The following is a 24443-nucleotide window of genomic DNA, read 5'->3' on the forward strand; positions in this document are numbered from 1 at the left end:
CTTCTGGACGCGCAGGCTGTCACCGCAGCCTCGCATACCGTTACGCGTCTGGAGTCGCTCCGCACCTTTTTGTGCATGCGCTTCATTCAAGCTTCCGATAAACGCATATTGTCGGGGTGTTCATCCGCAAGTGTGGGGCTGGTGAACGTGCTGCCGGTGTGGTTATATGGTGTGCGTTAAGACCAGCAGAGGCTTCCCTGGCTCCATTTTGCATCTCCTGTTTACAACCGGGATGATGACATGGCGTATGAAGCAATGCCGGGGAGGGGGTGCAGGCAAAGCTCAGACGGCTCTGCTGCCAGCTGCGATTTACACAAGCCTACCGATCACGATACCAACAACACCAACTTGAGTCTGCTGCTTCTTCTTCTGTTTTTTTTCTGCTGCGCTACAATTATGTCAGTGTGCCACAGTCTAGCTCAGCGATTGGCTGGAATTGATGGCGGAGGGGGCGGGGCTATCCTTGATTGCACACAAAGTTGCCCAGACTGTCACGTTGTTGTTTTGGGTTTTGATAAGTAAGCCTGTAATTACTTGACAAGATTGTGTGCTAATGCTGAGTTAGAGCAGAACTTGTTGTAACAAGTGGCCATGTTTTCATAGTGTTTACTGTGCTAGGCAACAGGCTTTGAGCTGCTTAATGGGGGCAGTGTTTTATGAATACTCTGAGCACAGCTGCCCAGATAGTGCTTCATCCATCCATGCCTTCCTTTGTTTGCTATGAATAATTGTATTAAGCTGATGACCAGGATTTCTCAGTAAGTATAAAAATCAGCTGCTGGATGCATGATTAACGAATGCTTGATATATATGCATATATTTTTTATCACAGGCATCAGTGCTTGTGTTGCAGGCTTGCTTTTGTTTAAGAGTACCTGCAGTCTTTATGGAAACTCCTCCGAGCCTCCTGCTGCGATCTGTATTCTGCCTCCTCTCTCAGGACCTGCGCAGCATTAAAGCACGGCTGTCTTCAGACACACTGTTCTCATTCTGGAGCACAGGTCCTCATTTGTCATCCTTACTGCCTCCTGCCAAATGTGCCGTGGACCTGGCCCGACTGCACATTGTCAGAAACGCGTTTTGTGAGAACTTTTTTCACTGTGTGCAGGAACACACTCTGTAAATCAAATAATTTTTTTTCCTCTTCTTTTTTTTCTCCCTTTGTCATGCAGGCGTTTAGATGTGCAGATGTGGATGGTATATCTGTTCTGCTCTAATAAATCAAAAGGAATGGTTATTGTTTGTTCATTGTTCGCCACTCACAACTGTTTGGGAAGTTTCAGACATATAATGGTGTCTGAAACCCGGCTTTAAGTGGGATTATGAAATTGTTATGAAACCTTTATAGTCTTATCTGGAGTGCTGATGACGCAGAGAACCACCGTATTTCATCTTTATCAGCACTATTCATCACTGTAGCTGCCAGTTTCTGAGTGCTTTATATTTAGTTTGTCTTATTCGCTGAGAGCGTTGGTAATAAAACCAAGTGAAGTATTTCGACATGTTTCGGAGCGGCGGGCGGTGTTTTGGCAGCTGAGGTTCGGGTTTTTGGAGTGTGCTGATGTGGAGGTTTTTGCCAGCGCTTCTGGCAGATCATAACATCTATGGATGGATGTGGATTAAACCTTTAATCGGACTCTCCTGTCTGAGGGGATGTTTTTAAGAAGGGTAAACGGGCTAAACCTGAGCCCGTCGCAGGGTTTGCGTGGTTTGAGGACTTTAAAGAGGACGTGAGGATTGCGGCCTCTCGAGTTTCCTCCGGTGATGGAGTGCGAGCTTCTCTCAGTGCAAATCACGCTGACAGATTCTGGGCTGCTCTGCGCTCGCTTGTATGAAAATCGGCGCTGTTGCCTAGGCGACCGAGGGGAAAAGGCTTTTCAAAAGGAACATCTTGTCATTTTCTTTAATCCACTGCAGCTGGAGATTCGGTACACTATTATTAAATTGCAGTTGCTATGGCTACCAACATTTGCACCAGCAGCCGTTTTCACCCTGCATATCCAGAGCCAGTTCCCCCTCCACCTCCACTCCCCCCTTCTCCTTTTTGGGGATTCTGTTTTATTGCTGCATCCACGTTATCATGCCTGCAAATGTGCACTGCTCGGCTCGCTGTGCAGGAGCAGGCGAGCAGGAACCAAATCTGTAAACACTTTGTACTTTTTCCCCGTAAAGACTTCCACATTTGAAAATAAATACAGACCATCCCCACTCTGTTGGATCTAGTCTTGGTCATGAGTGGTTAGATTTTTATTATCGTCAGTTTGTGATTTTTGCCGTTTGAGCAGTTGTTAAGTTAATTAAACAGGACTTGCAGAGCTGACAGATTTCTCACAGCTGGCTTTTGAAATGGTGACGTGTAAATATTTTGTTTCAATCTGCTTTCTTTGTTTCTTCTCAGGCGACTAAACAGCACACAGGGGGAAATCCGAGTGGGACCCAGTCACCAAGTAAGTCATTGCTCAGCACACACATTAATGTTCAAACCGCAGGGCTTGACCTGAATAAGAGACTAATAATTGCATTATTTGATCTCTGGGTGGGAATTATGTTTTTAGTTTTGAGATTTTAGGGTTTTTTTGTTCATCTGTTTATTTTATGTGAACATACACACTCTCAGATTGAGCGCCTGATATCCGGCTCAGTCGTTGCATCGATTATCATATTTCTGTTCACCGACTTTGTGGCTAGATTCAGAAAAGTCTTGTGTTCAGTACTGCGTCACAGATGTAAGTAGTGGTTTCCAGCAAAAACTCCGAGTTATAGTTTTTGCAATAAATACAGCACAGGCATCAAATTTAACCAAGCTTTGAGAATTTACTGTTTAATTACTTCAGGAGATCCGGATTTTAGAGAGCACTAGTGTAACGGTCTGTGCTCTTGTTTTGCAGAATCATTGTGATTTATGCATGTGTATTATTTGACAGATTAAAGCTGTATTTTACTGTGTAGTCATTAATGACCGGCCTGCACTTAGTAGGACTCACAGCACCAGTTATTGTTAATTTTACAAATTTTCTTGAAGCAAACATCACACGGTTATAAATCTTTACATGTTGCCTGGGAACATCGGAATGAAATTACTGATTGGATTAAGTTTGCATGATTGTTCACAGTAATGTTTGCGCCTGCTGGTTTTAGTTGTGCTGAAACTCTACAAAGTTGTGTGTGTGTTACCCTCCCCTTAATGTCAGGTATCTTTACATAATCCCATCTTAAACTAACACCTTCAGAGTATTTATAATTCGGTGTCATATATACTGTGTATTAAACTATTGTGACAGTAGCTTCCTGCCGTCCCACCACTCAGGAACACACAGTGAAAAGTTGATGACAGGCGGCTGAAAGAGGATATTTTCTTCAAGCCTGTGTGCTATTTGTAGTGTGACACCATCTGTCTCTCTCCTCCTCTGTGGACCTAATTAGGCCAAGCTCCCGGAGCTGCAGCCTTTCCCCTCCCCTGGTGGCCAGGCCGTAACCGAGAATGAGGAGCTGGTCTGGATGCCAGGGGTCAATGACTGTGACCTTCTCATGTACCTCAGAGCTGCAAGGTGAGCCCAGAGACACACAGGGCCTCAGACTTGGCAGTTATGCAAGGTCTAAAGCTGTTGGAGGTTTTTCACACACACACACAAAAAAGGGGGAAAAAGTGATTTTTAAATTGACTCCTGACATACAAATATGAATAAAATACTCTTTGTCAGTGAAAGTAAATGCCATGATCATGCCTCTCTGTCCAGGATCAATTCCAGGATGGGAATTGCTGAAGTCTCAACATTGGTATTTTATTGCTTTTTATTAGTGTTGCCCTCTGATCACACTCGGTATCTCGGGATGCAATCGGTCATCAGAGCTCGATGGGATGTTGTTCCAGTTCCAGTGATGTGTGTTGACAGGTTTCTGTGTAAGAGGCCACAGTGTAATTAATCACTGCGTGCCACCATGCCAGACAGCGTTGCACAACCTCCACTGAAGTTTATGTTTAGCCTTACCTCAATTACACTCGGGTCCATAATATTTTGGCCAGTGAGGTAATGATCATAATTGCTGCCGTGAACACAGGTGTTGTCATAAAAATCAGTACATAACAGAACAAACTTTGATAACAACACCAGTGTTTACCTTTTTGCGTGATTCAAGAATTTCAACAACAATATTTTGTTAATGATTTATAAACTATGATGTGCGAGTAAAATTTTCCAAAGCTGTTCATGTTTTCTACAAATGAGGTGCAGCGCGCCCACGAGCACGCCGCAGGTGCCAGCAGTAACTTTTGTGACTTACAATCTATTTACGGTTTCTGTGTTTTAATACATTTGCTTATATTGGCAGATAGACTGTAGTAGTATAAAATAAAGAAATGACCCGTTTTGCAGGTATGTGTGTAATTGTACCTACATCATAGTCAATCTGTATTTTTTTTGGCCACTTAGAATATCTTTAGAGAACTTTGATGTTATATTTGTGCACATTTCTGAGGTCTTCTTGGCCTGATCAGTCTTGAAAAAGACTTTTTTTTTTTTTTTTTTTTAAATGTCAGTGATACTTTTTACTTGGATAAATAAGGGGAAATATATAGAAAAGTCATTTTGCCACAAACTGCAGCTTCGCCTTACTGTTCTTTCTGGCTCAATGTGACTTTTTTTTATCATTCATGAGAGATGTGTTTGACAAATTACACTCCAACGAGTCATTTATTTAGTTTAAATTCCCACAATCATTTGTTGGCAAATACCAGAAATCAGTTTTTCGCAGGCGATTGCTTTTTGGCACGATACCGGCAGCGTGCCACCCACAGCAGGTTACACAAATGAAGAGGTGCACGACAAGCTGAAACTACAGCAAAATGCATCTCACTTCAGCAGCACTGATTTATTCAATACATCTACTGTTTAACCCTCCTTTTTTCTTTTTTTTAACATCTTTATTATTCCCTAACAAATGAGGCAAATATAATATCTGAATTCGATTCAAAGTGTTGAAATTGTGTTTTGTAGCCTTTCACTATCATTTTAAATTTGAAGCCCAGTGAGATGTAAGTGAAAGTGAGTGAAGTCATCATTAGGGTTAGGGGGGAAAAAACTATCAAAGAGAGATCAAAAACTTCAGGAGTGACCAAAGCAAAAAACTAGTTCATTTATAAAAAAAAACCAATGAAAGCACTGATCAGCAACACCAAAAGCCCCGAAAGACCACAGAAGACAACTAAACTGCATGATGATTAAATTATTTCCATGGTTATAAAAAACAACTTTGTAAGATGTAACCGAGTCAAGAGCTCAAGTAGGTTGGCTTATCGTCAGTCTACAGTCTAGAGACGTCTTCGTGAATGGACATAGAGTTTAGAATAAGGTGCAAACCACCGGTTACACTCAAGAACAGGGAGATCAAATTAGACAAGCTGTTTTATTTAATACTGGGTTAGTTTGTCCAGTTAAATTTTATACATGGCCCCCTATTATGAATAGGCGACTTTATGAAAATGGTCATAATTCTTGAAGGGTTAATGAAATACTTTTGTTAAACTGCTTGAATTAAAGCTGAAAGTCTGCACTTGAATCACATGTTTGTTTGACTCTAAAACTTAATCATATAATTGCAGATATGCACATAAATGGACTGCGCGATCATGTTTGTTCAGTCAGGTGACTTGTGTTTCAATATTGAGGTAGTGTGCAGGCTGTTTATTCAACATTATGACATTATGTGGGTAGCCACGTTTGAATGGCAGGAACTGTTTCCAGGTGTCCTCTGCTTATGTTTGTGTGGGAATGATTAGCTACATTTGTGGCCTTTCCTTTAAAACGTTACATCATCTGTGTCGCTTCCACAGGAGCATGGCTGCCTTCGCAGGGATGTGTGATGGAGGCTCAACAGAAGATGGGTGTCTAGCAGCGTCTCGAGATGACACTACATTAAACGCACTTAACACTGTAAGTAGCCTTGCAGCAAGTCTAATACTGCGAGCCGAGCGTGCATCACAGAAAATGAACCGAGTTAACGATGAATCGCAGAGATTTGTACGGTGCGTTCAGCTGTGATTTCACTGTGCAGTGATTTGCAGTGATAAGTCCTTTTCAGCAAACCCATCCTCAGGAGCCGGCAGTGCAGTAGGCATAACGCGAGGTTTGTCCGTCGGATTGATAATGAATACTGGAGGAATTGAGAGCAAGAAAGAGATTATAATCACCATAAACAGGGCATCTATATTCCAAATCTATAAACTGGAAAATTAACATAGCGGGCAGGTCACTGTCTCTTGACCTTACTCTCCATTTGCAATTCCAATGAGTGATGCTTGTTTATTCTCAGAGGAAGAGCTCCAGCGCTGTCTGCTTCGCCCAGCCGAATGTGACACAAAGCTTAAAAGAAGCACGGCAATTGATTTTGTCACTGTTATTGTTGTTATATCTAGGCTGGGGTCTTGGGTCTTTAGTGTGTGACATCCCTCTCATTTATAGTAACAGCTTCAGTCACACCTGGATGTAAAATCTTCTTGTGTTGCTTTCTGAGCTCATTAAAAGGTGTGAATACTACTCAGGTGCCCTTAGTGAGACTGGAAAGAAAGTTGGCACCCTTATAAATGTTTTTTTTTTAAAAAAGCTATGTTTGTTTGCTTTCTCATTTATTTGTTGTTGTTGTTTTTTCTTCCCCTCTAGCTTCACGAGAGCAGCTACGACGCCGGCAAGGCTCTGCAGCGTCTGGTGAAAAAGCCGGTACCCAAACTGATAGAGAAGTGCTGGTCTGAGGATGAAGTGGTAAGAGAGCCATTGTTTTATGTTGTCACGCATTAGCAAACGCGTGCTGATCTAAAAATAACACGGGCTGCATAAATATTAGTTGGTTTCCACAGCGAGCTGCTGTTTTTGTCATTTCATTTCACTCTGTGCGCCTCTTGTTCGTCTGCCGTTTGACTTTAGAGGGAGCTGTTGAGACTCTTGGCCTGGCCTCACAAAACATCAGTAAAAACACTTGTCAGTTTCCAGCTCCTCCAAGGCTCAAGAGCAGCTGCATCCTGTTTATCACCCACAGAATAAATCTTTAGCATAGAAGCCTGGAAAAGGGGGGGAAGAGGGGGGAAAAAAGGGGAGGGCTGGTAACGTTTGCCTCCATTTCAATTTAGATGTGAATTTCAGCACAGCTGTTGAAGGGCTGGGATCAGAAAATGGCAGCCCTTCTCCCTGATCAAACACTGCATCATGAGTGGGAAGGAGGGGAATGAAAGCGCCAAATTAGACCGTGTCAGAACGACTGAGCGCTCCGGCTTTGGCCTTGATGCGTTATGACACACTGCTCTGCATGTTTGTATACTCGGGCTCTTTTAAGGATAACACTGCTGAAGGATCTGACTGTAGATCTTAGAAACAAACACCCGCCTCTCTCGCTGAATGGCTGCTGTTAGTCGTTCCTCCTCCTCAATGAATCAGCCTTTCCTCTCGGTGATATTGTTTTCGTAATCCTGACGCTTGGCAGACTTTGATTCCAGCTCGTATCCAGTGGAAATGAATGGGCGTCGTTTGTCTTGTAATCAAACACGACGGACGCGTTTAAATGAAACCCTCGGCCCACGGCAGGGCCGCGGCGGATCACAACAAATTAAGCGAGCCCTCCTTTTTTGTGGACTACTTATGAGTTTGCCTTTTATTTGTGCGTTCGTATTTACACTTGCCGATGGCAGGCACAGCTGTGCAAAGGTAATCAGAGCGAGGGACGGGGCGCGGTGATGGGAGGCTTTATTGCCACACTCGACCACAGCGGGGTCGACCACAGACCACTTGTCAAAGAAACGCTGTCTCGGCAGCAGGAGACTCCGACACTAAAACAAGCACACAGCAAATCATTTGGGCAATTTGAATAGACCAAATATTCCATTATAGTCACATCCATTATTATATACATATATATGTGTCTGATTGTGTTATTTTGCTGTTCCACTGGGAGATGATGTGCTGAAACCGTCACCCCGCTGCTCTCTGTGTCCTGCTCCATTCACTCATTCATTTATACGGATTCATCTCACCGTTCTGACGGCGTTATGTAACAAGAGCCGAGGAGCTGTTGGGGAGTCCGGTACGCAGCGTCTGCCATGTTCTGTCCCGAGAGCGTTTTGTGTCTGCGGGTGGAGGCAGTCAGCAGGATTTCACCTGCAACACAGCGTCTGCCGCCCGGGGGGGAAGCAGCATCTTGACTTGCCGCCCGGGGGGGAAGCAGCATCTTGACTCTTGGCCAAGGACACGGCTTCCACTGATCTGATCACCACTTGTGCCTTTTCAGCCCTGCAGCCTTGAGGGACAGGTGTAAATGCAGCTCCAACCTTGACGTACTCGCAGAAACCAGCCCTGCTGCTCTTCATTTATTCATCATCACCCCCGTCGCTCTTCTGCCTCCTCCACCTCCTCCCTCTTGTATCTCATCGCCTCCAGGACTGGCTTCATTATCCCTGCCTGTTCTTTTCTCACCCCAGCCATTCTCTTAGAGATGTGAATAAAAGTGACAGCAGGGACCGCTGAAATGACAGAATCAGCCTGTCTGCGGGGTCACTTGCCACCTTCCCTTCCTCCCTCTTTGACTCACATCTCCTGTCCTCCGTGTGATTACAGCTGCAGCAGCATATACTCCTGGACCTCGTCTCAACCTTCTAAACTTTGAGTGAAATGCGAATAATCTCCCCCCCCCACACGCACACACACACATTCAAACGACAGGACCGCTGCCACAGTCATGTTTGGCGTTTCATTACAGCTCTGGACGAAGTGACAACATCTCAAAGCAGAGTGTCGTTTGATTTTTATTGTCCTCTCGCAGGAACAGAAAATTATTTCACTCCAGAAAGATTTGTGACAGTCAATCCCCGAACAATCCTTCACCGTGACATTATTAGTGCAACTGTCAGACACTGGAAATCCATCACCTTGACGCCAGCGCCAACCAAAACCCTTTGACGTGTGACTAAGGCGATGACTGCAGATTACGCCCAAGAAAAATCTCGCGTGTTTATAAAATAAAATATGAAACTGTAAATAATTTATCAGAAACATCTACTATGCGGTCTGAGCTCGTTGTAGCTGTTTCTCAGTGGGTGGTTGGGGGGCGCGTGTGGTTGATTTAACCACCAGAAAAGGTAGAAAATGGCAAGTTAAACTGTCACACACAGTCGGATATAAAAGAATACTTTGCTAAATAAATTTTCAAACTTAGACTCAGTTGCACAAAAAATAATCAAAAGCTTGTCAAATGATGATTTCATGCCAGCCTTAATGCAAAATAGTGATAATGTCACAACACTGAGCGCTTCCTCTATTTAAATGACACAAATACATTTTTTGGACTGAGCTTTGAAGTTTCAGGCTTTACTGGAGACTTCCTGCAGCTTCAATTAGTTGTTACTAATTTAGTAATAATAATTAATTGTAAAAATAAAATATGTTCTGATTATTATCATTTTATTTGATCGAAAGAGGTAACATTGAGCTGATTTTAGTTAAAGTTATTCATTTAGATCCACTGTGTGTCAGTAGAATTCAAAGGAAATCCAGTTGTTTTATCAGTAAATTGATTCCTCTGCACCTTCTGGCCCTTCAGACTTTGCTGAAGGTCATCATAACGAAATGTGGCTTCACCCGAGGCTGCTGTCATTCCTTCTAGTAAATAAGCGGTGCTAATAATGCGCCGGCCAACAGGAGGTGCCCTATAAACAATCAGAAGCAGCAGCCGTGCTGTGTGTGTCGCCACGTCACAGATAGCGAGGCTGATCTATGACTGCTGCAGGGCGGGAGGTCTATTCCTCAGCCAGCTGTACTCTGTTGCGGCTTATCTCCGGCTGTTTCTTGGGCTGATGGATGACTGGAGCAGGGCCTCCGACAGCAACGAGGTGGGGAGGGGGGGAACGAGGGAGAAGAGCAGAGTAGCGGCCCCCCAGTGGTAGAATACAAACCTGCAGAGCCGAGCTGACACCCAGCAGACAGATAAAATGCAACATACCTCCCTGTTTCCTGTGCCGCAGGCCATGTTTAATGTCAACAGCAAAATTTATGCCCTTTATTGTGCCAGCAGTGTGTTTCTTTTATTTAGGAGAGGGTTGTTGTTTGATAACTAAGTAGCAGGCAGGATGGGTGTGTGCTGGAATTTCCTGCCACCTTTTGTGTCACTGCAAGCAAAAGAAAGCAGTGGATGTTGCTTTGCTTTGCAGAGGATCAGGATACTTTCACATTTGTTGTTTTAAAAAAAAGAAATAAATTGAGGGCGGGGTGACTTTTAGGTCTTTTACAGAAAAGTTAAGGCTTATAAAATATACTTTACGGTTGTAATTGTGGGACAACAGTGCAAATTTTAGCACATCTACATAGATTGTGCTTTCTGTGAGGTGTCTGTACAAAGAGGATGTGGGTAGTCTCTTGTCTGTCAGTGCGGTTCCCCTTATTCAAGACTGTTGTGATTTCCTTTCTGCTCACCAGGCCCAATGTAACGGGCTGATGTTTCATAACAGGCACGTGTGTGTGTGTGTGTGTGTGTGTGTGTGTGTGTGTTTTTCTTTGCTTTTTGTTTTTGGCTAGCTGACTGATTGCCCTCAGCCCTCTGGGTTTATTCGCAGCAGGCTCGGAAAGGTCAGCTTTTAACAACAAGTCAAGTATAATGACTCCATATTGAGTGGAAGTAGCTTTGTTTGCTGCTGTGCTGGTCTTGCGTCAGTGTTTTTATGGAATGACATTTAGCGGGAATTATGTCCTTTGTGTGTGTGTGTGTGTCTGAGTCTGAGCCTGTCTTTGTGATATTATCTTTGCGCCCATGTTTGCATTTATCTTAACCAGTTTTACTGCTTCGAACAATCATCTCTCAAGCAGGAAGTGCCTGCACGCAACAATGGGCTATTTAATGCCTTTTCGCCTTTCTTTTCTTCTCCTTTTTTTCTTATTTTACGTCTCCTCTCTGGGCTTACAATAGTGCACTGTTGGACTCGGGGCGGAAACTCGGGGCGGGTAAAAAGCGCCAGCGCTCTGGAACACGCTCAGAGAGAGACGCCTGTTGTTTCTGCACAGCGGATGGCTATTTGGTAGCGCTTCCACCACCCAGTTGCCCCCCTCTCCCCTTCTTGCTCACTCACCCCCTCTCTCTCCCCCCCCCCCCCCTTGCTCAGCTTGCTCTGCCTCTCCGAGCCCCTCCTCTGCCGCTGTGTTGCCTAGCAACCAAGGGCTGGAGCAATCGGAGCAGGGGCAGAGCGATTCGGGGAGCAGATTGGCAGATGATTTATTAGCTGGGCTGGAGAGCAGTGAGCCCAGGCAGCTGAAATGGAGCCTTAAACTGGAGCCGACATGTAGAGAAGGGAGGAGGGAGCCAGCGAGAGAAAGAAAACGAGAGGGAGGGAGAGCACGCATGCAGCTCTTCTGTGGAGATGAACGGGCGCACTGAGTAAATAGTACAGTTGGGGGGGAAAACATAATTAAGGTGACATAATTAGGACAGATGCAGGCTGCACGGGCAGGTCTAATTGATTTTTGACGTAGAAGCTCTGCAGGCTCAGGTAAAGCTGAGACATGGAAATTTATCCTCAGCACCACCTCACCCCTCATCCACCTTATCATCTGGTCTACCTCAGGTTCAGGTTTATTAAATATTTGTGAATCCTCGGGTAGTTTTCCTCTTGTTTTTTCCCCGCAAACATTTGTGAAGCTAATACTTCAGCTGGTTATTTACTCGGTTTTGTCAGCGCCTATCAAACAAACCCTGAAATAGGCCTTCCACCGGTGCTCTGTTGCTCTCTAGACTGCTTTTGAGTGACAGTGTAAATAGTAATCTCCCCCTTAACCCCCTTGAGTGGTCGGAGATTATTTTTTTTCCCGTTGCATGTGGTGCTTGTGTTACAGACGGCTCCATCTACTGGCTAATCAGCCGCTACACCTTCAAGCTGATGAATGCAAATTAGCTGCTGTCTCGTGACACTTACAGGACAGGCCGTTTTGTTAAGCTGTCAGCTGAGCGCTGATCAGGCCCTCTTGTGTTTGCTTGTTTAGTCTGGTTTAATTTCGACCTGTGCCTTCTTTCTTTATGTTTTTGTCTGCACAATAACAAAGCAGAGCTGGAAAATTTGAGAATATCAAGTTTGCTTGTGTTAAGGACGTAAGTATAGTAATCACAAAGCTTTCTCTCGCCTGTAATTTTCCCTGAAAGACAGTTGTGCTTCGCAGCTGGCTGCGTTACTTCTGTAAATTTGGCTTTTGTTCCCCCACCAAAATGAGGTATGTAAACAATCTGTGGTTGCATAACATACTGTACATGGCATGGAAAATGAACTCCGGACAACACAGGAGAGGCTCCATATCTGGTTTTCCCTCCCACTTGTGTCCTTTCCACCGTGTCCAAGACCTTTCTCCACACAAATTGTGTCAGCCTGGCTCCCCTCTCAGGCGGGCAGCTAGTTTTGCCTCTGTGCAGGCTCACTCCATGCTATAGTTTCCTCACAAGGAAATAGAAACCTGTGTAGTTTCAGTCGCAAGCATTGGCTTAGGTTTTTCTGTGTGTGTGTGTGTGCTTGTATGTGTGTGTGTGTGTGTGTGTGAGGGGTGGGTAGACAAGTAAAGCTTGCCCATTCAGTGCTAGAGGCTGAAATGAAAGCTGTGCCTAACACTAACATGAAGCACAGGACTCCACTTCGGGTTTTCCATCCTGCTGCAAACCAGAGGCTCTCTTGCAGAAAGATCACATGTAAAGCCTTCCCCTTTGTAGTGGAAGAGCAGAGAGTGACAAGCTATTTCTTTCTTGTTAAAAAAAAAAACATAAGAAGAACGACGTCCTGTCGGAGACATTGTGGATTTACCCCCCTTTAATTTTCCCTTCACCTGTGGGTGGACGTAGAGATTTGTGCTGTGCTCCCCGAGGACTTTTCTCTGCTTTTCTTTTTTTTTTTTGCTGGAGTTACTTGGTGGAAACGGTTGGCTGAGATCACTGTGGAACGGGGCTCGCCTCTGGAGCAAGAAAGTAAATCTGTTGGTTGTCTGCTTCGCTGGTTATGAATGTTTTTCAGCCGTCGCTTTTTATGGCTCGCAGTCTGTGGCTCTTAAAGGAGAAGAAATATATGTAGGTTGCTCTGATTTTTGGGGGCTTTCCGACATTGTTTTTTGTTTTTTTGTTTTTTTGTGCTCACATTGAGGTAAGGGCTCTCGTTGACGTTCAGTTTATTTTTAATGTCAGATTAAATCCAGTGTCACAAAGTAGCCTTCTCTGTCATCGTGTATTTCACCTTACTTGGAAATAATTCATTTTTTTGGACATTTAAATTTTTCTGGGGTTTGTTAGATTGCCAAAATATAACGACAGAATTAGAAACGGAGTGCTACGCACAGAGAGGCATCTTCAAGTTTAGCTTTTGACTTTGAACTTTCACTTGGGAGATTAACAACACGTTTGGCATGTCTGCTGTTGTGTTTGTTTTCACATTAGATCGTGTTTGTCTAACTGTACGTTCTGCGCTCGTGAAACGACGAGCTTAATCTCAGCGTCTCTCCCTGCCTTGCCTGTCATTTCCTCTCTGGTTTTGCCCTGACATGGCTGTGTTTGCTCCGGAGTTTAAACGGCTGTAGAGGTTTATAAAAAACACAACAAACCTCAGACGACCGCAGACTAGCGAAATGAAAACAATGTTCTTTGTCGTGGTGTTAAGCAGAAAACTTTATTCTGTGGTACTTTAGCTGACTTAACATATACTCACTGCTCTTTTTTTTTTCTTTCCCTCTCCCCCCCCCCTCTTTCTCTCGTTCTCTCTCTCTTCCTCTGTGCAAAAAAATTGCAGAAGCGCTTCATTAAAGGGTTGAGACAGTTCGGCAAAAACTTCTTCAGGATCCGGAAAGAGCTGCTGCCCAACAAAGAGACGGTAAGCTCGTTTATTTCTCTCTGTGCCACTGATACAAAAACAGAGAAACTGAAGCATTTGCAGTTTCCTTGTAAGTTACAGAAAGCAAGTTTTAGTTTAATGCTATGAGGCCTTATTGTTAAGAAGCGCTGCTTGCCAACAACTGTAGCGTAGTATTATCACATCAGGCTCAGTGGAAAATAATAATATTAATATTAAAAATACTTGTTTGCACCTGAGTGTAAACCTGAGCTTAAATGTACTTCCCAGGCAAGTTACACACTCAACATTAATTAGCACCCTCTGTTAGCAAGTAGTAAACAAGTAGTGCAGATGTGATTTGAACCACTGTTTACAGCATATGTCAGCTCTGTGGAGCAGCCTGCTTTATCTCATGTTTGTGCTACAGTGCTTTATTATTAGCACTTGGGATTTTTCCTTTCTTTCTTTTGGTCTTTCAGCCATTTTCAGAGCAAACTAAAGGGCAATGCGATGTCTTCCACTAGGATTACAAAGCAATAAACGTGACTGTTTGAACATCAACAAAGTTACATTTGTGTCTGGCCTGGTAGAGAGAATCAAAGGCCATAACTTTGATTACTGTCATTTAATCAAACCTAAGCCAGTATTTTTTTTTAATCTTATAAATTCAGAGAATTGTCTCCTTCTTAGCTGATTGGAGAGGAAAATGTTTGTACACTCCAAACTTTTGCAACTGGAGATTATTGTGCCTGCGGTTAAGGTAGCTTCCTGTTGGTTGTATCGTATGCCTCCTTTAAACAAAAGCTTTGTCACTGACTGCCAAAGTTGTTTTGTACCTCTCGCACTTTGTAAATGTGTTATTTATGTACATAAGCAGAGGGAATTTCCTCCTGTCAGCGGCTCCCTGCTCTTCGTGCGGGTGTGTTGTAATCGTTATTGAACGTCCGTGTGACCCGTGCCACAGTACAAACAGGTCAGACTCAGGCCTGGCAATGATTAACAGCAGCTCACCTCGTTCAGTGTGAACTTTGCGTTGGAAACAAAACACAGAAGCCACACTGTTTTTGTGCTTTTACTTCTTTAGATATAAAACCTCTTAAAGGGCTCGACCTGCATTTTTATTTTGCCTGTAATTGGCTGCAGAGCGAACAGGTTCATGTTGCTTCAAAGCCTTTAGACTCGGCTGTTAAATAATTCTTAGATATACATTTTGATTCATGAAACAGTGCAGACTTTGCTGTTTCTGTGAGGCTGCTCCTGCTGGAAGTGTGCCGATATAGTGCTGACACAGACATCAAAGGAAAATCAAAGGTGTTTGTCATACTTTTCATCTGCTTCATTTCCTCGCCTGCTCCGAGGTGAGGGTACGTCAGCCCTCCTTTTCTAAAACCCGCAACATATCCTGTAATATTTTTACACCCCAACTCTTTAGTGTCGTCTCCTTTTGTGCTACTTTTTTTCATTCTTTATTCCTCAAAACCAATTTGAGCCTCTTGAATAAGAGATTAAAGTGTATGAATACTGTTTCCTCGCAGAGGGATTCTTCAATTATTTTTACTGGTTTTGAAATATATGACTAGTCCAGTTGATTGGCTATAAAGGAGGTATTAATGCACTTCAACCTGGAGGGGGGAGTCTACTTGGCAGGAGAGGTAATAGACCTCCTCCAGGATATGGGCCTGCCACCACCACAGAGCAGAGAAAGATTAATTTTTCCCCCTGCAAATGGAAAATAAACTGGCCTTTAAATATGAAAAGATGACTGGGAGAGCACGGAGAGGGTAGTAGCGACCTATGAAAAAGGAGTAAAATGGGCATTGGCTCAAAAGAGCCAGTAAAGTCTGTGTTTTCACACAAGGAGAAAAAAAACCAAGTCTTTGCTTATGACTGAGCTTGTTTTTGTGCTGCTTGGCTGATCGGAGCAAGTGCCAGCTAATACCCGGAGGAAAGTGCCCATTTATTTTCTCCCTCCTCATTCCCAAATCCCAGATCCCCAGAACATGAGAACAACAATATCTCTAGATATTTTAGGTGTGGGAAATAACAGAGATTTTTCCCATTATCTCCAGTCTCTCTCTGTCTCTCTCACACACACACACACTATTCCAGTTGCATGAAAGAAGATGTATGAGTCCTGAGCGGAGCGCACAGCACAAAGCCCAGAGGTCCGGTACCGCGCGCCCGGCCCTCACTGCTCCTCCCGCTAGCTCCTATTAGCCGCGCTGCCCCTGAAGCATCAGCACGGCTCGAACAGCCAGTGCCAAGGGTAAGCACCCAGCGCTGTGTAAACACACCAGGCCCGACTAGCACTCAGGAATGCCTTATATAAAGTCACATAAAGGCCCACAGGGGGAAGTGGGTGGGTGTGTCGCCTGACCGTCTGCAACTGGCCACCATTTCCTTCACTCACGAGAGGACGTCATGGAACACGATCTGCCGCCTTCAGTGTTTAAACAACCGAATATGCTGAAATGGTAGATCACAGATAACTACGCGCCTGATATTTTCACTGGGAGCGTTTTCATAAAGAACATCAACAGACGGTGTTTGCCAAACTGATTTAAATCGGCGACTGCTTAGTTTGCCGTGCAACTTGACAGAGAAATTGACAGCTGAAAATTAGATCAAATTAGAGAGTTTTGGCCCATTTCCCTGCAGGACCGAGCCCAGACGACGTCACTGGTGGAAAAGGGTACAGCACGAGCAGCAGCAGATTGCAAATGAGAACGTATTGCAATACCTGGGCTTTTACTACTTTAAAGACAGAGACTGTTTTCAGTGTGCAGACACCAGTGTTACTCAGCAAAGTAAAATATGCATGACAGCGTAAAAAACACTGAAGTAAAAGCAACTCATGCCTGAAATTATATTCAGTACAGCTTGTCTCTTTGCGTCCTGTGAGAGATTTTAAATTGCATGAAAACACTGGTAATTTACTTACTTCATGCACACATAAGTGTATCATACTCTATATTTATAGATCAAGAAAGTGTTTCACAATACAACTCAGAGCAGCCTTAATCTAATAAAGTCAGTGAAGCAGTGTAAAACAATTTACAGGCATAGGACAAAAGCATCTGAGTGTGTGTGATAGGTTTCTTTCCCTACCAGCTTCCCTATTGGTTTCTCTTTGCTCCATGTTTAAATATTTAACTTCATAAAGGCCTAGCATTATCACCAAGACGACTCCGTAATTGTAGTTCGGTCATATATATTAGATGGTGGTGTAGTTTTAGTAATGTTACAGCCCAGAATGTCAGCTGTAAGCCGTGTAGACGTAGAGGGCAGGAAAGGTGGGGGGGAGATAAAACGCTAAAACTGATTTGGTGAGACGTTTTTATGCTGCTGGTTCCTGCTTTGTTTTTGGCACAGAGCGGGAAAAAGACAGAAAGGTGCTTTGGCAGCGCATTAGAAAAGCTAACACAGGTGAAGCCACAGTGTGCGTTTTCTTCTTGTTAACGTCACGCATTGAACAAGCGCTCTCAGTCAGCAAACAGTTAGCATCCAACACCAACTGGTGAGTTTATTGGAGCTTTAATTTATCAGCTTCCTGCAGTTTGTTATCATTCTAGCGTGTGCGCTAATCTGAGCTATATGTCTGATTTTTAAAGGAGGCGATGTGCCGAGCGCTCCTTACAGCATCTTTTTCTCTCGGAGAAAAAAGGGAGCACTCGGTCCCCGAAGGCCCTGTCATTTATGGGACGCCCAACAGGAGAACGGTGTTCCCAACACAACCTCACGCAGCAGATGTTTGCCCCGGTACAATCTGTACAAACGTCGCATTGAATTCATTGCCATGTCCTCAGCTCAGCAGCCAGAACCTCGGGGATGAGTGTGATTATAAATACTTAGGTTGAAACACTAATTAAACCAGCAGCAAACTACAGGAGCCTGGTCCAGTTGGCAGCAGCTGTCGGCGGTGTGACAGAACAGCTTCCGTGTTTGGTAAATGATATAACTTGTTTAGGCAGTGAAATCGCTGCCGGCTGATGGAAGCTCAACCAGCACGTATTGATGTTCTTTTAACAGACCACAGGCAATTTAGCGCAGCTGAGTGTAGGCAAAATCTTTTTTCAGCCTAATAGACGGAGCCCAGAGAGCCAGAGCTCCCTGTGTAATTGAGTTCTTTGGTAGGCTTCATGTTGTGAGTTTTTTTTTTTTTTTTTAGGGGAGGGGAGACTAGCTTATCAGCAGAACACGCAGGATCGACCCTCCAGCAAAAAAGGCACTGTTGCCATCCAATCTGCTTTCACTGGCCAAATCGCTTACAGCAGGAAAAACACGAGTGCTGATTCTTCAGCATGTGCATCCCTGACCTGTGAAAGCAGAGCTTATTCAGTCATTCTCCGGCAGAAAGGCGCTGCGCAGCAGGGAACGGCTGTCTATTTAGCTGCCTTTAACATGCACCCCGCTCCACCAGCCAAGCTCTTTTCACTATTCAGTCTTTCTTCGTTTTTCAGGCATCGCTATGGTGTAGGTGTGTTTTTGAATTCATCACATACTGTACATGTGCCTAGTAGCTTAAATATTTGGCCTTGTAATTTAGTTTCACACAACACAAACACAAATAAATGACGTAAGGAGGGAAAGTGTAGTTTGGTAACTCTAAGCACTAATAGTTTTTATTCCACCTGACATAACGATGTTTTATTTATTATTGGAAATTTGTAAATCCAGAACTAGACTCTGGTGTCACTGGCTGCATATAATATAAAAAGTTTGGAAGCACACATTTCTGTCATCTTTACCATTTCAGCAACTTTAATGAAAATCCTGATAATTCCTAAAATAAACTTTCACTGAAACATATTAAATGGGACGCACAAACCCACTCCTGGCCTTCTGAAGCACATACACGTTCATAAAGTTACGCCCTCCAGTTACATTCATGGTGAGGATGATGGCGAAGTTGCGCACGCTCCAGACGATTCACTGTGCAGTCTGACATGGGCGACGGAAGAGTTGGGAGTCCACAGGTCGAGCTCATATATAATTAAGCCCTGGCTTGATTTAGCTCAGAAATACTTCCCCTTTCACCTTACTGAAATGAAGCAGGAAGCAGTCCTCCCTGCTCTGACTGCAGGCTGTGGAGGAAGCAGGAGTAGCGCAGGTTCATGCTGCACTAATGGTTGTTTACACAACTCACTGTCAGCCACCAGAACCTAGAAATCACACGCTCCCAGCCCTCTCTGCTCCCCGACCGCCTTAAATTTTTAGCAGAGATTTTTATTTGCTGTGAGATTTTCAGGACTGGTTTGTGGTTGGGATTCAGTGTTGATTGTCCATTGTTCTCCGCTGCTGGCTTTCTTTTTTTTTTTTTATATATATTCCTCCCTCTCGACTCTTCTCGGCACTCAGCCCTCCCCCTCCTCGGCTCTCCCCTGTTCTCTCCTCCTTCCCCTGCTCTTGCCAATAACGGCCTTAACCGTTTGGCTTCATGTCAAAGCAGAGGCCTTTTGTGGCTCTGTCACAAATCTGCCAGGAAAAACAGAAACCATCTGTTCAGGCCTGGGCCTGAGAGGAGATGAGGGTGTAAATACACGAGTTTAGCCCTCGCCCTCAGCTCTACCCGTGTACATACGACCACCGAGCTCACCCTCAACCAGCGCTCCCACCCACAATTACACTGTAGCCTAAAGTGGTTAACCCTTTTCAGTCAAAATCTGGCCTCAGGAGGCATTTTCCTAATTTCGTCACCTGCTAACCTCTGTTAGCAGCTGTTTGTGAGAATAACATTACAGTAAGGTTAAAATACAAAAGTCACACATCTCTATATGCATGCTTTATGAACTCGAACTGCAAGTATTTAATTTAAAGCGATAGCACAACAATCACTATGAACATATTTTTTTAAATAACTGCACATCTTTATGTAGATGACCATTTTAAGTGGCAGTAACTGGAACGGAAGGCCTGAGCGCCCTGATATGAGGGTAAGCCCTTCCCTTGCTGGATAATCCACCGGCCAGAAAGCTCCTGCAGATGGAAGCAGCCTAAAAGGCCTAATAATACTGAGCTTATGTTGTCACTATCTCATGTTCTGCAAAGCAGCAGCAGCACACTCTGTGCCGCTCTGCAGCGATTTAGTGGACTAGGGAGAAAATTATGCTGCAGAAGCCTTGGGACTATGTAAATTTGTCTTTCAGCGGTTTTAGATGCAGGTTTGTTTAGTTGTTTCTTTTATGGACGTGTTAATTTTATGAAGGGAGGGGAAAAAGACATGGCATCAGTAGGTAAAACACAAACCTGCTTCCACAACGGCCAAACGGGGAGAATAAACTGCGAGGTAACTGGAGTTAAATTGTTGCTGCGGGCATGTGGCAGCATGATAAAGTGGCTCTGATGCAGAAAAGTCTTCAGTCGGTGTGAGAGACGGGGCTTGCACAACTTCAGAGGACCCAAATCTGTCAGTCTCACTGTGACACAAATGTATTGCACAAAGCTTCTCTCACGTGCAGCATGTTCACATCGGGCTGTTTCTCTGCACAACACGTTCACTGTGCTCACAGTCCTTCCTTTATCAGTGCGACTGCACTCCAGAGTTATTACAGTTTTATGATTTTGAACAAGCTTTTATTATTATTTTATTTTGTTGTGATTTTTTTGCTTTGGATTCAGTCTTGTTTCAGTTAGTTTTCAGTGCAGGTTTGCTCATTTCAGTTTGAAGCGAGATTTAGGAAAGTCACCACAGATATAATTTAAAAAAACAGGAGATTTTGAAAGCAGTTGAGTCTTAATGGACATGTATATCAAAGCCTCATAAGGCAGGTTTTGGCAAAAAAAATATATACTGAACACTAAAATTAAGGATATTTTCTCTTTATTTTTATTTTAGTTTGAATTAGGTTCACAAACATCTATTTTTTTTTTATTAATTTTAGTTACCTGCAAACTAGTTTTAGTTAACCATGCTAAACTTGCTGCATTCAAATTTAAAATCTGTGTATATTACAGATATTATTATACTTGCAGACATTTCCACTGCATCATATTTGTACTGAATTTGCTGAGCTGTGCTTCTTGTTTTCCTCTTTTTTATTTTCATCTGATTGCACCAGCTCATCACCACACCTGTTAATTCCCATTCAAAAGCCCAAGTTAATGTTTTCATTAGCCCCTGCCTAATGTAATGGTACTTGACACAGCGTAAGTGATGGAGAGGCAGGGTGACCTTTCCTTGTGTCTGCCAAGCTGTTGCTGAGGCCGTGTACTTGTCAACCCGCAGCGAGGAGGCAGAGAGGCACTGCTGAGAACAGTCATTAAGCACAGAGCAAAGCCAGCGCTCGGCACCACTCGACACTTTTGATCTGCACATTTCAATTAGATTTCACATCAGGATGCCCGCCTTCTTTCAGTTAGCACCTGCACCCTTCCCCTTCCCAACTGGCCGGCAGGTTGAAGTGGGAGGCGCACAAGAAAGGCCACAAAGTTCTGTCGCCGACTGAAACGGCAGCAGCATAATGTAGCTTTTAGGTGATAATATAATCAGTATCCATGTGCTTTTTTATCTTAAAGCCCCCACTGCATGTCGAATCCATCCACCGATCCAGATAAACTCCTGCCGAAGCCTCCACCAGCTCGTGGGGTTTGAGACTGTTTTCCGCTGGAGCAGTGGTTTTCCTGGTGTAGTGCCTTAATTTACCCTGAAATGTGAGGAGGTTTCATTGAGCTCAGACACCCTCAGTAAATGTTTCCAGCACTGCTTTGCCTGATAAGGTGGAGTCCTGCAGGCTCTGGTAGATATGAATTTCCCCTAAGAGTTACATTGTATGTGTACGTGTGCTACAGTTTACTGGCTTTATTTTCTGTTTTTGTTAAAGTGGGGGGGGGGGCTTTTCTTAGCCATTTCGTCAAATCACTTCCTCCTTTTTCATGTTTCGCTACATTTTGATAGACGATATCAGGCTGTTGCTGAAAAGCTGTTAATGCATTTCAGAGAGCAATGGACTGACTAATTAATGTCAAGTTTCTCGGCTGAAGCAGAGAAGGAAAACAATCAATAGCCATTAAACCCTGGGAGCTTTGTTGAACAGCGGTTTAAAAGACCTCAGACAGTGGCTGGGTGCCCTCGGGGCTTTTGAGATTACAGGTGACTTACTGCTCACCCTGCGAACACACACTGCACCTTTTGTAAATTTGTTATAGAGTCAGTGGAAGATGACTAACAAGTGAGAGTTCACAGCGAGGCAGAAAAGGCGAAGCTTTACAGGAAACTACATAATTGCCACCGACTCCTGTTGCCAATTTTTAGGGCTTGTGTTTCACGAGTGTGGCAGGAAAGCTGCAGTTAATATGCACAGGCTGCCTCAGCAAAGTGCTTTCTGATCCATGATTGCATGTGTTAATGTTTCAGTTGGGTATTGATTTCCTGACGGCCTTTTGTACACTGGATTTATCCGCCCCGCTCGCTGGCAAGCGCACCCCTCCGAATGTTTGATTAAAGTTCAATTGACTCTTCCAGTGAAGGGGCGAGGAGCCATTTCACTCCCTATTTGTAGCGCCAAAGCTCTGCCTGACATGTTCTTTTGTTCCCATTCAACCTCCTGCCACCCAGGCAGCCACCATTGCACTGATCCTAATATCCCTGCATTCAGTGAGTCTCCTGGCCTAATCCTGGGACAGACAGGGCCGCAGCACAAACATGCCCAGCCAGCTACAAATCCTGGCATGGACTGACCCGCTCCATGGCCTTTCACTGTGAAACGCAGCACCCACTGCTAATGTGTATCCTCCGCAGATTTCATTCCACCTAACTGCAGATATTTCACCTCTTTGCAATCAAAAGTGAATCCTCCCCCTTATCACAGACGCTCGTTTGCGTTCCTAAGATGTTACTGCCTGTTTTAACGGTGCCTGTTTATCGTCTTCTTTCAGGGAGAGCTGATTACCTTCTACTACTACTGGAAGAAGACTCCCGAGGCGGCCAGTTGTCGAGCCCATCGCCGACACCGTCGTCAGCCCGTCTTCCGCCGCATCAAGACACGGACCGCCTCAACTCCCGTCAACACTCCTTCACGCCCGCCGTCGAGCGAGTTCTGTACGTAGCTTGGACCTCATGGTGGCAGCTGGGAGGAGAGGGGACGGCCTGGCCTGACATATACCAACGTTGGTTGGTAAAGAGATGTGTGTGACGTATCTTTCTCCTTCCTTCTTCTCTCTAGTGGACCTCAGCTCAGCCAGTGAAGATGACTTTGACAGTGAAGACAGCGAACAGGAGCTAAAAGGCTACGCCTGCCGCCACTGCTTCACGACCAGTAAGATGCCACATCTCTTTTTCGTGTGCACACCCGTCATACGGACTTGCTTGGCTATTCCCGTCCTGTCTTGGGATCAGTGTGAGCCCACCCAACACAGCACTGTGTGACAGATGGGCATCAGAGTATGTCAGGACTAATTTGATCAAATCAGACATGAACCCACAGCTCGTTCACTCTCTCCACCTCATTATCCTTCCCCCTCTTTGCACACAGCTGGCTCCCATCTGAACACGCTGACGTTTCTGCCATCCAAGCAAGGGTGGCTAATAACTTGGCTTTATAGTGTTAACCCATCAAGCTCTTATTAGTAGATTACTGGGAGTTTAAATGGGGTATAAAACAGGGGACAGATTAGACATTGATTTAGCGCCTGTAGTACAAACATTTTTATTCTGTTAAATATTGAAAGGAGAAATTATTTTAAGGTGGTGCCTGTATTCCTCAGTATTACTGCAGGTTGTCAGATGATTTCTGTGTGATGTTTGTGCCTCTCTGCTTGTGTGACGGTGTTATTTCACAACTGTAAATGGCTTTCCTCAGCCTCCAAGGACTGGCACCACGGGGGCCGCGAGAACATCTTGCTGTGCACCGACTGCCGCATTCACTTCAAGAAGTACGGTGAGCTGCCCCCCATCGAGAAGCCCGTGGACCCTCCGCCATTTATGTTCAAACCTGTCAAAGAGGAAGAGGATGGACTCAGCGGGAAGCATAGCATGAGGACCCGACGGAACCGAGGCTCGGTGCGCCAGCTATCCTTCTATTTTCACTTTTAGGAACCATACCCTGAGATTTATCCCTGGAGCAATCCAGACCCAGATTACAAAGAAATAAGCTCATAATCTCAAACCAAATGTTTATTTTATTCAAAGTTTGAAAGTTTTATAAATTGGGCTAAATTTTCCTTCGTTCAAACTACAGATGTCGACGCTACGTAGTGGTCGTAAGAAGCAGACAGCCAGTCCTGATGGCCGAGCCTCACCCACCAACGAGGATTTGCGCTCTAGCGGACGTACTTCACCCAGCGCAGCCAGCACTGACAGCACTGACAGCAAGACGGACTCCATGAAGAAGCCAAGCAAAGTAAGTACAGCAGAGAGTCGTCGACACCTCGTTTTTCATTGCATGCGCCTCTGTAATCTATACTTTCTGTGTCTCTGCTGCTTTTGCTCCACAGAAGATTAAAGAGGAAGCTCCTTCACCTATGAAGAGTGCCAAACGGCAACGGGAGAAAGGAGCTTCAGACACAGAGGAGCCCGAGAGGGCCAACGCCAAAAAGTCCAAGACACAAGTGAGTCTGCAATCATTGCTTGTGTTATCTCTGTGTGTTAAGGGGAGGTTGTATAGTTGGTGTGCTGATGCGCTTC

The 24443-nt window shown here is 44.5% G+C and overlaps 1 protein-coding gene across 7 annotated transcripts in view; it reads left to right on the forward strand.

Annotated features, from left to right (window-relative positions):
- rerea (arginine-glutamic acid dipeptide (RE) repeats a) overlaps nt 1–24443 on the forward strand; it is a 124890-nt gene that overhangs the window by 93866 nt on the left and 6581 nt on the right. For all 7 annotated transcript variants that reach the window (XM_084917793.1, XM_084917792.1, XM_084917794.1 and 4 more), the window contains 10 exons: nt 2399–2447; nt 3424–3548; nt 5831–5930; nt 6657–6755; nt 13781–13861; nt 22697–22859; nt 22984–23076; nt 23620–23819; nt 23998–24159; nt 24254–24367. In XM_084917793.1, coding sequence (XP_084773919.1) covers nt 2399–2447; nt 3424–3548; nt 5831–5930; nt 6657–6755; nt 13781–13861; nt 22697–22859; nt 22984–23076; nt 23620–23819; nt 23998–24159; nt 24254–24367 — 1186 coding nt within the window. The remainder of the gene's footprint in view (nt 1–2398; nt 2448–3423; nt 3549–5830; nt 5931–6656; nt 6756–13780; nt 13862–22696; nt 22860–22983; nt 23077–23619; nt 23820–23997; nt 24160–24253; nt 24368–24443) is intronic.

The sequence above is a fragment of the Perissodus microlepis genome, chromosome 20 (genome assembly GCF_051167445.1).
Source record: "Perissodus microlepis isolate ML-2025 ecotype Zambia chromosome 20, ASM5116744v1, whole genome shotgun sequence".
Lineage (NCBI taxonomy): Eukaryota > Metazoa > Chordata > Actinopteri > Cichliformes > Cichlidae > Perissodus > Perissodus microlepis.